Below are 13,225 nucleotides of genomic sequence, written 5' to 3'. Positions count from 1 at the left end.
ATCAGAGCCACTCAAAAGCCTCTCATCATGAGAAGGGCTGCGGTCTCTGTGCGTAGTGGTTGGGCCCAGCCTGTTGGGGCTTTTGCCGGGACAAAGACCTGAGCTCTCCGCTCTGGACTTGAATCAAATCTCAGGTTCCTCAGGATCTGTGGCCCTGTCTCCACACTGAGGGCCTTCGCAATTGAACTGGAACTCCACATTTTATACGCTTTGCAAAATCTTTTGTGCTGTGGCTTCCCAAGACCTAGATGTTGTCCGGAGACATGACTGGAGTTGTAATGTCTGCCCAGGGTGACCCAGTGCAGAAGTCACTTTGCCCACACAGTCTGCACACAGTTAGCCAGGTTACACAGGTCTGTCTGCTGTGTAATTTTCTCCAGAGCACATTTCAGGGGGCTGCTTGTCACGGTCCTGAGTCAGGTAGACGGGTTGCCTGCTTTAATAATGCCATCTATTTGGCCTACGTTGACCATATCTGCTTCTCAGCTCCAGAGAACTCAGTGGACCTGGAGATGGGGGTCCCTCAAGCAGGCACTCACTCAGCTATGGCCTTATGACAGTACCTCCTGGGAGGTACACTCTCTGAGCCTGGCCATGAGTCAGTTCTAGTAGAGGCCTGCGCCCTTCCTCCTCTACTTCCTGTCTAGCTGATGTCACCCCTGTGCTAGCATTCTCAAGCCTCATAGCCTTTTATGGACAAGAATCAGCCATAGCTCCTTTCACAGAGGAAGTGAGCCATAGTGTGTGTGTGTCTCTCTCTCCCCCACCCCCTTCCCCATATGTGTAGGAACCTAAATGCCTGGGATGAAACACCTGCAGCCGGGCCTCACACATCCTTCTGAGTTGGCTAGAAACCTGTCCACTCAGGGTGGCCACATCAACTCTGTGACCTCATTCTGTGGCCTCACTCAGCCTTGGGGCTTCTGGGTTTAAAGTCAAGTCAGGGGCGGGAAGAGCTTGACTGCTGAGTGCTTAACTCATGAGAGCCTTTCTTGTGGTTCTGGAATGCTCCGTTGGGAGCCTGGAGATGCTCCAGGGTGGGGGTGGTTAAGGACAGCATCCTGAGTGGGCCTCAGGCATTTATCTCTGCAGGGCTTCAGAGCAGACCCTGCTCATTCCCTGGGTCAAAGGCAGGGCCGAGGGCTGCAGTGGCACAACCAATGGCTTCCTTTCTAACTACTCTGGGAGTATGGACCAGTGGTAGTGAGACTCCCCTCTGCCAGCCACTGCCCACTGCTCAGGGCTGTCAGGATTCTGTCTGAGGAAAGGCTGAGGCTGCTGAGAGTTTTAGAAGCACGGCTCACAGTGCTGCCTCACTCAGCCCACATCCTCTGAGATGGGCTGTTGATGGGGTCCTGGGTGGTTCAGAGCCTGTGTGTCAGAATAAGGTTATGTTGGTGGCTGTTAACGCCCCAAGTCCCAGGGCAGAAAAAAAAGGCATTTCAGATAAACTGTTAGTTCCCATAGGATCAAATAAGGACTTGAGCCAAAACAAACGGCTTCAGCCAGCCTGCAAGTGTCCTCAGCCACTGAAATGACAGGGTGAGGCAAGGCTGTTGGCATGAGTACCAGAGAGGGTCCCTGTCCGAACACACAGGACGGCAGACAGCAGGGTGAACTGGTTCAGGCCCTCCACTTGCTGGCACTTTATGCCATTTTCTGTAAGGGATGATGCTCTGAGCTCAAGAGCAAACCTCAGACAAACTGCTGTGGAAAAAGTTAGACAAAACAGGCAGTCACACCTGCCCTACCTGACTGGTGAGGGCTTCCTTTGGCTAGCCGGGAGGTTAGGTTGTAACCTGAAACATCCAGAAAGTGTTTTAAGGATCGGATTTAAGAGTGTGAGTTACTCTGTGCAGGTGGCTCTGCCATGCTAAGAACTGGGGGCCTTACCCGAGGGGAGGAGGGGCCTCTTGGCAGGTCTTCTTTGTGAAAGCAGCGGCTCACCAGAGTCTGATAAGGCAGGTTGGGATTCCTCTGAACTTGAGTGTGGTCCCCATTGATGACCGTGGAAGTAGAACAGGTCAAGGGGGCGGAGCCGAGGATAGTAGCTAGGCAGACGTGTCATGGTGCAGCTGGCTGTAAGCTTTTGGAGTATGTTCAGGCCTCTGTGTATGTCTGTGTACATATGTACACACATGTGCTGTGGATCTTTTTACACACGAGTACCTGTATCACGTGCCGCTCCGAGCACTGTATTCCTGCTCACGTGCTTGTGCGTACATTCTTGCACGCGCCTGTGTGTATGCAAGCGTGCTTCATACAGGACCGAGCACAGCTGCTGCATGTGTCTGCTTCTGTGCGTGCGTGTGTGTGTGTGTGTGTGTGTGTGTGTGTGTGTGTATGTGTGTGTGTTGGCCACCCTGCTTCCTGTTCAGTAGTGAGGTCTCTGACTCCTCCTCACACAGTTAAGGAATTCCAGTCATCCAGGGACTGGGCCTGGACAGCCCTGGGAAGCAGTTCCTTCTGGAAGGAATGGAGAATGTTTCCTTTTATGGTAGCACCAGGCCCATTCTCCTCATGCCTCGCCAGCACACGCAGGTACATTCTTGCCTGCTCTGGAGTGGTGACTAAACATGCCCGCCCGCAGCCACAGCTGGGGCCGACCACAGGGAGCCGCTGGGGGAGGGCAGGGCCCTGGATGACAGGAGTGCCAGCTCCGGCCTCATGGCTACGCCGCTGTTGGGGAAGAAGGGGTGGAAGCACTTCTCCAGCCTGTCCCCAGCCACCTTCTGCTTTTTCCTTTTTCCTGATATCCTGCAGAGGCTCTGCTCCTCTCTGCCTCAGTCCTTGCCTGGCAGCCTTGAAGAATGACCGAATGTCTTTGAAAACAGGGCAAGAGGGAGGAAGGTTGTGGGCCGCCTTCTTGACGTCTCCCTGAGCGGTTCTCAGGGAGGTGGGGTGATATTGGTGTGCATGGCTATGACGGGGCTCTCCCTTACTCCCATTCTGAGGTGCTTTCTTTCTTTCTTTTTTTTTTTTTCATGTCTTCTGGTTTGTCAGTTACATAGTTCACCCTGGCCTTCAGTCCACAGCACTTGTGCCTCAGTCTCCAAGTTCCTGGCTTGGTGGCTGTTTCTTGGGAGATTAGAATGAAGGCTGCAGCCAAGGGCAGAGGCAGCTGCTGCCTGGGTGGAGTGTGAGGCTTCCTTTTCCTGCTTCCCTCCTGTCAGCCAGGTGACAGAGTGGGGGCGGCAACGTGTGCTCGGCCCTATGTGCCGCAGAGATCGGGCCGGCTGGAAAGCTCACCTACAGGAGGGCAGGTGCTCTGCCTGGTCAGTCTGGCGTTAGAGGGCGAATTCCATGTCCTGAGGCCAGGCGCCCAGAAAGCCATGAGTCATTCTCTCAGCACCTTGTCACATGGGGCCCTCGGCCAGAGTGAGAGCCAGGAGTGCCCTTTGGGAATGGCCAGCAGCCACCAGTGCCCCCTGATTGGTTCCCGTGCCACCGCCGCTCCATCACAGAGATGATAGTGGCCCTGCAGGAGTCTACTGTACTCACAGGGTCAGCACTAGGTCTGTTTTACGACAGGGGAAGCCAGTGTACCTCTCCGCGTTTCTGATGTTACCAAATAGCCCGATGTTGGGTTCAACTCTTTGACTCTGTAAGGTTTGAGCTCGGCAGATTGTCCTGGAGTGTGGCCGTCTAGCTTAGCTTTCAGAGTGCAGGGCACTTCCATTGTCCCCCATGCAAAGGGGGAGCATTCACATCCCTCCTTGCTGAAGAGGGAAGCTAGGGTAGCAGTTGGAAGTTCCTGGTGGAGAGAGCAGGCCGTCTCAGACACATGCCAGAAGCTTTCATTCACCCCAGCTCCCTTTATCCTGTCATCCTTGTGTGCCTTCTATGAGCCAAGCACCATGCGGCCATGTTTGCATGTGTCCTCTACACAGGTGCTGCCTCACGACTTGGAGTAGTGCTTGGGGCTTAGTGAAGTCCATTCATTGTCTCTGGTCTTAAACTCTGTGAGGCAGTGTCCCACGCTGGGACCGTCCCATTGCACACTAGGTCTTGTCATGGTGCCTGCTCTGATTTCTGGCCCTTTAAACAGTATTCCTTGTTTAAATATGGCCAGTATTAGGAGTGCCTGCCAATCACATTTTTTCTAATATTCATGGGATGGCGTGGGCAGCATGGGTGTGCAGCCAGAGCTAGGGGCGGTCAGCTCCCCAGGACTCTGCCACTGGGGATGCCCCTCCTCGGAGGGCTGTCCATAGCCAGCCCAGGTTGGAGGCCTGGAAAGGTCCCGTCAGAGAAGTAGTTAAGTCTTCGTTCCTTACTTTGGCAACTCTTCATGGAGGTGGGAAGAGAGAGGTTTCTTCTTCCCATCCAAGGTAACCTGATGTCCTCTTTGTTGCAGACCGGGAAGACCAGTCCATTCTGTGCACGTAAGTGTTTTCTGAGTGTGTGTGGGGAGGTTGGGCTTGTTCACTGTTCTGATGTTTTTATTTGTGGTGCCAGGGATTGAACTCATCCCTTATTCTTGGGGAGAGAATATTTTTATTTTGTTGAGAGCAGATTGGTAGGTTCATTCCCGGTTCATATCCCTCCCCTTCCCCTGAGACAGAACCCAAGACTAGTTAACTTCTGCCCAGTGGTCCCAGTGAGCTTTCCTGTCACAGCTAAGGCCTTTGTGAAAGGCCCTTGCCTCCTCAGGGGAGTGGTACTCAAGTGTGGGTGTGTGGGTGACAGCAAAGGACCACCATAGGCTCCAACACGCTCCACCAACTGGCTTTTTCAGAACTGCCAGCATGCCTTCTGGCTTTGAATGGTGGCCTTCCTTATCAGATTTAGACTGATACTGGCTTCTTTCCATCTTAATAAGGAGGTGGGGGAGTTCATGGAACAGAAACTGCCTCCCAGGGATATTTCAAGGGAACACACATAAGTGCCTTTGGCTCCCAGGTCGACAGCTGCCTCCCCCTGATGTCTAAAACATTTGGCCCTCAAGGCTGCCAAATGACCAGGGTAGGCAGTGGTTATGAATCGACTTTTGTCTGGCCTCTGGTGGGCCATGGGAAACAGACTGAGAGAAGATTCCGGAGCTTCACATTTGGTTTGCTGTTGCTTTTTCTTTGTGTTGGCTCCCTCATGGGTACCCCACAGAAGAGCAGAGTGATAGACAGCAGCACTGTCTACCAGTGGGGTGAGGACATAGCCACATTTTACTGAGGACTCCCTCAATTCTATTGGCAGGGGTGAGTCTGGAGCAGGCAAGACGGAGAACACCAAGAAAGTCATCCAGTACCTGGCACACGTGGCCTCCTCACACAAGAGCAAGAAGGACCAGGTGAGTGCCTGGTGCCCTGCTGGGCCTTGGCAGAGGGTGGTGAAGGAGGAGGAGGCCCAGCTTTAAATGATGATGCTCTTGGGAATGAAGCAGAGGCCTACCCTGCTTTCCTAGGTAGCAGCTTAGTGGTCTTGGGAGTGGTTGGGTAGTAGCAGGTCCGGTCCATTCTCGGCCTCCAAGCTTTCCAAGTTGCTTTGAAGACTGGGGCCATCCCAAGGTTTACTAAGTGGAGTGCTTGGCATGTAGCTAATCGCTGCATGTACTCTACCTCTGAGGCCGGGAACAGACAGCCTGAGACGTGGTTCTCAAGCTGATGGAGGCCAGAAGGACTCGGGTTGACCTGCCTTTGAATCCCCGTATCCTTGTTCTATTGAGTGAATAAATGCCTCTGGGTGGACAGTCCCCCTCCCTGAGAAAGGACAGCTGGAAAGTCATCTTACCTCCTTTTTTCCCTCCTCCCTTGGTGGATTTTGGTGGAACCCAGCAGTGCCCTGGCTAGGTGAGATGCACGTTTTACTGCACGTTCTGCACCGGGAATGCGTGTTCTGCCATCGTGTGCCCTTGGATTCTCTACATTCTTCTGAGCAGCTTTTCACTCCACACATTGTCACTTTCTGCAGCTAGAACTTTTCTTAGAGGCTCGGCTCACTGATTGTCTCGGGAGGAGGGCTGGGTGTGAAGCACACGGCATTTCCTGACTGGGCCAGCCTCGTCACATGGCTTCTCTCAGACGTGCCTGAATTCCGGGTGGGACCAGTCTTGGTCTCGGCATGGTGGGATGCGCACCTGCCTTCCCAGAGTCCCCCATGCCTGGTGGTGCACACTAGTCACAGATGGTTGGCTCCTTGTCTCCCGGCACAAGCTGGGAGAGATGCTGGGAGGTCCCTGATCGGAGCTTCCTGGGGAAAGGATTGGTTAATGTTGAGCATGGTGGAGGAGCACCCCCCCACCCCACTTAGGCTCCCCTGAGTCATCCGGGGTGCCAGTGACGTCACCCCGAGGCCATTGGGGTGCTCTAGTGTCCTCACTGGCTTCACCTTACTGGTGTTCTATGCACTGTGTTCACTAGTAAGTTGGGGTGTGTCTCTGCATGCATAACGGGGTGGTGTAGCTGCAGGACATCCGTGTACCGTCTTCTGGAACCAGACCAGAAACAGCTCTCCACATGCCAAGCTTCTCAAGACTTTCGGAAACTTTTTCCATGGGGCGTCAGGAATTATATTTAGAAACTAATAAAATTTCTTTTTCTTTTTCCAACCCCCGTTTTCCATTCTTTATAGGAGACCTATTTTAAAAACAGAGCTGCAAGGTTAGGAGGTCTCTGGCTGTGGTTTTCTGCCTCTGAACTTGGAGTAAAATCTATTTCCCAGCTATTTATTGAATGCTTGGTATGTGCCCGATTTTTAGGAGGTGTCACTGGAGTCTATGCCCTGGAGGACAGGAGACAGGACCCCTTTTGGAGAGCAGTAAAAGGACCCCAGGTGCCACATGTCTAGGTTCCAACTTTAGATGGAGGGCAGGCCTCAGGCCTACAAATAACTGGGGTCTCAGGGCAACAGTGGGAGGAAAGCTGTCAAGACACAGATTGTGGTGGGCGCTTGCGCCCAGCTCCTCCTCTGGCTAGAGTGACTGGCCGCCTCAGTCCCTGGTGTTCAGTCACAGCTGAGGCCATTGACCAGAGTAGTTGTTGACCATGCCTGAAGCTGTACTGTGAATCTCCACACTCGGCAGGCTAGTTTCGCAATGCGAGGCCTGTCCCAGCATCTCTGGGAGTGAGCTCTTAACCTGCAGTGACTGATTTAACACTCCTCTTTCTCCAAACCAAGTCCACCATACAGGACATGTGGCCTTGGTTAAGTCTGTGGGTTTTCAGAGCTCAGCTTACTTAGGACAGGGTGGACTTCTGTCCTGTCTTATTTTTTTTTTTTTTTTTAATGTACTAGTTGGAGCCTCCTGCCTGAAAAATACCACCCAGGAAAAGCTTTTCAAAAAACTGGACTAGTAATTCCAGACTTAGGCTCAGGCACCAGCACATTTCATATTGTGCAGATTTCATTCACAAAAATCTTCTCTGCGCCCAGTTGAATGTCCGGAAGACAAACCCTGGCCACTGGCAGCAGGAACGGGCTCTGTAACTGCTCCCACTTGGCTCAGTGACCCCACTTTCCACAGCAGCCGTGTGTAGGTCCAGATAGATGCCTGAGTTCTGCTTCTAAGGCAGGCAGGCAGGCAGGCAGAGGCGCTGTCTGAGGGAACAGGAGTGGCCCAGCCATCCTGGCAGTCTGGCCTCTGCTTCGCTAGGAGTGTCACTGGGCAGGGAGCAGTTCCTGGCCAAGTCTGGCGATGTGGGTTGCCTGTGGGCTGACTCCAGGCTGGCCCGAGGCTCATGGGAGGAGCCTGGTGTTTGGTGACTGTTGGCACCCAGTGCACGTGTGGAGCCTTCTCTCAGGGCACAGCTGGCCTTGCTGACCCTCTTCTCAGGAGCAAGGCAGAGTGACTCTTCCACTTACCTGGCTGGGCTGTGGAAGCCTCCACAGAAGGAAGGAGGAGCCCTGGCTGAGGCAGCAGGAGGAGGATTAGCCTGGTTCACTTGTGGGCTCCAGTGGACTCCAGAACTTCCCTGGTGCCCTGCAGACATTTGGTGTCAGCAGCGGGCGTCTTGGGAGGCAGGCTGCTGTACAGCGGACTCCTGGGAGAGCTGCTGCCACCCCTGCCAGGTTGCCCTTCATTCCTCTCAGGGGCCCATGTTTCCATAAAGCCCTGGCCACTCCCCAGCACTGATGATCGGCATTAACCCTGCTTGGTGGGAGTGAAGCCTTTCCCCTCTAGAGGTCGGACGGTTCCAAGGAACAGGGCCCTGTGTCCTCAGCCGGTCTTGGCTGTTGTTGATTGCCGCTTGCAGAGTTGGTTTGGCCTGGCAACGCAGATTCCCCTGTGTAGGACAGTGGCGGGGGTAGGGGATATCAAAGTGACTGACGATTAGGGAGAAGTCTTGAGTTTGACCACCAGCATTGCTGACTCCTGACTGCATGATCTTGAACAGGTTGTCCCTCCTTCCCCGACCTCAGCTCCCTCTCCTGTGAAACAGGGCAGCTCTCTGTCTGCCAAAGCACCACAGGTCCAGGGCTGAGATGCACAAGGGTTTCTTCTAGTGTCCAACAAACACCAGGATTCCACTGATAGGATTTGTGAAAGTTATCGATAAATATCTGGACCTTCAAAGTGGCCCTCACCGATCCCATGTATAAATGTCAGGGAAGGTTTGGAGGTAGGTGCCCATAGGGACAGTACTCTGCTCTGGATGGGATAACTTGTCTTTTGTGGACCTGGTGCCTTTCCAAGGAGGGGGCAGAAGGCCAGTGGACACAGGGCGAGGCTGTCCCAGAGAGAGGCTGTGTCTTAATCTCCTCACCCTCATCACACTTCTAGGCTCAGTTCCCAGAGCTGGTAGCTTCCTGATTTCCCCTCAGGTCAATTTCTGATCCGTCTGTTTGCAGAGGCCCAGCAGGAAGGAGGAGGCTAGAGTGGCAGCTACCATGGGCCCTGCAGGCCTCTCTGTTCCTGGAAGGTTGGGCTTAGCAGCCCACATTGCTCCCTGGCCTTCATGAGACTCTGGGTTCTTCTTCCACAGGGGGAGCTGGAGCGGCAGCTGCTGCAGGCCAACCCTATCCTGGAGGCCTTTGGAAACGCCAAGACAGTGAAGAATGACAACTCCTCACGATTCGTGAGTACTGGCTAGTGGTGCTCTGGTTCGTGCGAGAACAGGGGCTGTGCCAATGTTTTGGCACCATAACTTCTCACCTGGTGTTTTCACCCTAAACAAGGATTTCAGTTTGTTGCTTCCTCCTCCAGCTGGTGTACAAGTTCTTGTCAGCATGGCCCTGCCCCTCCCCCTCTTAGTCTGATGGCTATAACCTCTCTTACAGAAGATGGGAAAAGCCAGTGAGGAAGTAGGGTGTTGTTTATTGGTACCCAGGGTGTCCTAACGTACCAATGACCAGTTGGTTCCTGAGGTCAGGTCACACGGGAAGGAGCCTCTCCCCTCTGCACAACAGGCCTCTCCCCTCTGCCTTCCCTCCTGCAAGGAACCCACCCCAGGCTGGCCACGTTGATTAGCATAGTGCCTCTAAGTCTTCTGTGTTGGCTCAGCTTTTAAACACAGAGCTTCCGGCCTTCTTCAGCCTTCTGGGTATAGGAGCAGGCCCAGGTGGGGCCCCTTGTCCCCCCTCTCTGAGATTTGTCTCCTCTGTATTTGTCTCCTCAGGGTAAATTCATTCGTATCAACTTTGATGTCAATGGCTACATCGTCGGTGCCAACATTGAGACTTGTATCCTTATGGCTGACTGAATAAGAAATGGGGCCTGGGGGGAGTAGCAGCCCTCATAGAAGACAGGCTGCTTCCCAGTTTCAGCACCTTCCCTTCTGGGGCTTGTGTGGCACAGGGACAATATTAAGAAGGTGCTGACCAGAACTATGATGTGAAGCACGGAGGATAGGTTCCTCTTGGATTAGGAGAGAACTACTGAAAATCACTAATGGGGTTAAAGGGTGATAGCCACATGGTGCCTGCTGTTTTGTGTCTCCCTTGCACCATCCTACGGCCTTTGGGGACTGCTCCACTCCGATGTCACTCGTCAGCAGGGTCCCTTTAGGCAGACATGACTCCCCCAGTATGTGTAGTGCATTATTCATCCAGCAGCCTGTCTGAAGGCTGGAGGCAAGGTAGTTGGCTTTTTCCTGCTTTGCTGTTTTACGCCTTCCTTCCGGGTGATATTCAGTTCTTTTTGATGGAGAAGGGAGTAAGGCAGAGGGTTGCCTTTCCGCCAGCGTGTGTTGCTCTTTAACATACTCGAAGATCTTTTGGAGAAATCTCGTGCCATCCGCCAGGCCAAGGAGGAGCGGACCTTCCACATCTTCTACTATCTGCTGTCCGGGGCCGGGGAGCACCTGAAGAGTGAGTCAGCTGGGATGGGCTGCATGCCACTGGGGTGTGGAAATATGACTTGGTTTGGGGAAGAGAAACGGGGAGGGCTTCTGTCTTCAGGCGCCTCACAGGCAGAGCTTTGGTCTCAGAGCTTTGATGCTCTGCATTGTGTAAATGCTAGCTGCACATGCTGAGTCAGCAGAGAGTGGTCCCCGCCGATCACATCCCCGAGTCTTGAGGTCACAGCATTGCCTGGAGCATGTGCTTCTCATGCCTCACTGACCCATGCCTCTTTTCCTCCTCACAGCCGACCTCCTATTGGAGCCATACAACAAATACCGCTTCCTGTCCAATGGGCACGTCACCATCCCTGGGCAGCAGGATAAGGACATGTTCCAGGAGACAATGGAGGCCATGAGGATTATGGGCATCCCAGAGGATGAGCAGATGGGTAAGGCCAGGGACTCCTGTGGTAGAGGTGGTGAGATGGGCTGGCCTGCCCCTGGGGCACTGAGGCAGATGAGGGGCCCCTGGAGAACTTCCTGTTGGCTTTGGTGCTGGGGATCCTTGTGTAGTGGAAGGAAGTCTTTAAGGAATAGGCTTGAGGGTTTGCTCCTGGTGACACCACAGGCATTTACACAGGCAAGCAAAGGAAACAGCTCTGGCTGTTTGATGATATGTGGAAGAGGCATCTCTCTTCAGTGGCAGACACTATTTAAACAGATGGGTATAATTGTGTTCCAGTAAAACAGGCAATGGGCCTTGGGCCAGAACCATGTCCTTACTGGAAGTTTAGAAGGTTGAACCATGGGCTGGGTGGTGGTGGCGCACATCTTTAATCCCAGCACTTGGGAGGCAGAGACAGGTGGATCTCTATGAGTTTGATCTATCTACAAAATGAGTTTCAGGACAGCCATGGCTATTACACAGAGAAACCCTGTCTCAAAAAACAAAAACAAAACTAACAAACGCGCACCCCCCCCCCCAAGAAAAAGAAAGGTCAAACATGTCTCAGTCCTCATGTCTGAACAGTGCTGTCAAGCTGAGGTCTGGGAGAGACGGGCCATCCTGAGTAGAGTGAGCCCCCAAGGCAGTAAACTCCCCACTGAGAGATGGGGTGCTGGTATTCAGGCACCCCACCAAGTGCGGTACCCATGCTTAGGCAAGGATCCCTGCGGATGGCTTACCCTTGGTTCCAGCTTTCTCTAACCTGTGTCCACTCTGACCTGTCTCTCCCAAACAAAGGCTTGCTACGGGTCATCTCAGGAGTCCTTCAGCTTGGCAACATTGTCTTCAAGAAGGAGCGGAACACTGACCAGGCGTCCATGCCGGACAATACAGGTAGCACCAGGCTCTCCTCTGAAGTGTGGGTATGCTTAGGAGAGCATTGGCAGAAATTCCAAACCCTCCCCCCCTTAAACTTTGTCTGTGTTTGTGGGTGGGTAACCCCCTGACTTTGGGGGTTTTCTTGAGTTGTATTTCACCATGTTGCTCAGGCTGGCTATGAGCTTGTAATATCCCGTTGTCCCCTGGTCTTGTGGCTGGGATTACAGCTGTGCGTTATTGTGCCTTCCTCCAGCTGCATCATTTGTACAGATGTAAAATGCACAGCAAGCATCAGTGAGCTAGGGGACCTTCTCTCCTGGCCTGAGCTTTGCTCATCTGTTTCTGAAGTCAAACCGCTTGTCCTGGTGCTAAAAGCCATTGCTGCCATTGCTGCTTGCGGGACAGAGTAACCCGAGCCTTGTCCTTGCGCTGGTCAGGATGTGACACCATGTAACTCACCTCGTCAGCCACTGCTGTTTCCTGTTCAAGTTACTGAGTCTTACAGCCTTGTCTTCTCCTACAGCCTGTTAAAAGCATTCAGCGCGTGTTGTGTGGCCAGTACTGGATCCTTACTGCTGTGCTTTGGGTGTGCTTTGGGTGGGCCTGCCCCCTTGAAGGCCTAGTTTTGGGTAGAGATCTACATCAACGCTAGTTTGGGCCAAAAGTGTTGTTGCCATGTCCATGGCCTGCGCTGTGGCAAGATTCAGTCAGTGACTGTGCGTTTGCCTTTGCACCTTTCTTTACTTGCAGGCTACAGGCTACCCACGGGCTCAGTTGAACCATTTCTCACTCCTTTCCTTGTTTTTTCAATATATCAGCTGCTCAGAAGGTGTCCCATCTCCTGGGGATCAACGTGACTGATTTCACCAGAGGCATCCTTACCCCACGCATCAAGGTGGGGAGAGACTATGTGCAGAAGGCACAGACTAAAGAGCAGGTATGTTGTCTCCCCTCTGTCACATGACTTGGACATTCCGTGGGAAGATGTTCTTGCAGCTGTGTAGTGCAAGGCCTGTTCTGGGCTGCCAGCTGTGTGAAGATTGTTCACTAGGCTTGTTATTTAGACCTTAGCATTTCAGAGATCAGGGTGACTCTCCTGGAGACATAAGAGGCTGAGGGACATGCCCAAGGGCACCTTTGGAAAGTGTACCTTCAGGCAGCTTGGTGTTCAAGATGACGCCACATCCTGTCTCTGCTTAAAATGAGGCTCTACTGTTTCTGTGGTTCCTGGTGCCAGCAGTGACCCCATCATCTTTGAGGCTCAGGCCAAGTGGCTGTTTCTCTACCACCTGCTGCCTTGCCACATGTGCTGAGAGACAAGCAGGGGATTTCCTGTCTGTGCCAAGCAAATGTGCTTGTCATTCCTGGGCCTGATGGCCTCAAAGGCTAGACCTCCTCCTCCTCCCATGGCTCCGGTCGTGGGGTTTGATTGAGTGAACTCTTAGAAGATGGCATTGGTCAAGGCTCTTCCTAAAGGAGCCCCCTGGATACCTGGGCGCCTGTGGCTGCTCCTGCATAGGGCCATTGTGGGAAAGACAAGAAGGCTGTTTCAAAAGCCAGAGTGTGTAATTGCTGCCAACTGTTTGTGTCCATAATAATTAAGGAGAAACCTTGTTTCCCCCCCCCCCATTAGAAAATGCTACGCAAACACTTCAGAAAATTCAGCAATAGTGGTTATTGTCTTACC

General features: G+C 53.1%; 1 protein-coding gene across 1 annotated transcript in view; it reads left to right on the top strand.

The window, feature by feature from the left end:
• Myh9 (myosin heavy chain 9) overlaps positions 1–13,225 on the top strand; it is an 83,435-nt gene that overhangs the window by 41,398 nt on the left and 28,812 nt on the right. The window contains exons 4-11 of the mRNA XM_055602932.1: positions 4,358–4,385; positions 5,194–5,287; positions 8,919–9,011; positions 9,552–9,615; positions 10,144–10,242; positions 10,520–10,663; positions 11,458–11,553; positions 12,357–12,475. Coding sequence (XP_055458907.1) covers positions 4,358–4,385; positions 5,194–5,287; positions 8,919–9,011; positions 9,552–9,615; positions 10,144–10,242; positions 10,520–10,663; positions 11,458–11,553; positions 12,357–12,475 — 737 coding nt within the window. The remainder of the gene's footprint in view (positions 1–4,357; positions 4,386–5,193; positions 5,288–8,918; positions 9,012–9,551; positions 9,616–10,143; positions 10,243–10,519; positions 10,664–11,457; positions 11,554–12,356; positions 12,476–13,225) is intronic.

Source organism: Psammomys obesus, unplaced genomic scaffold (assembly GCF_907164565.1).
Source record: "Psammomys obesus unplaced genomic scaffold, mPsaObe1.curated_primary_1811, whole genome shotgun sequence".
Lineage (NCBI taxonomy): Eukaryota > Metazoa > Chordata > Mammalia > Rodentia > Muridae > Psammomys > Psammomys obesus.
This window is presented reverse-complemented; position numbering and strand designations above follow the sequence as displayed.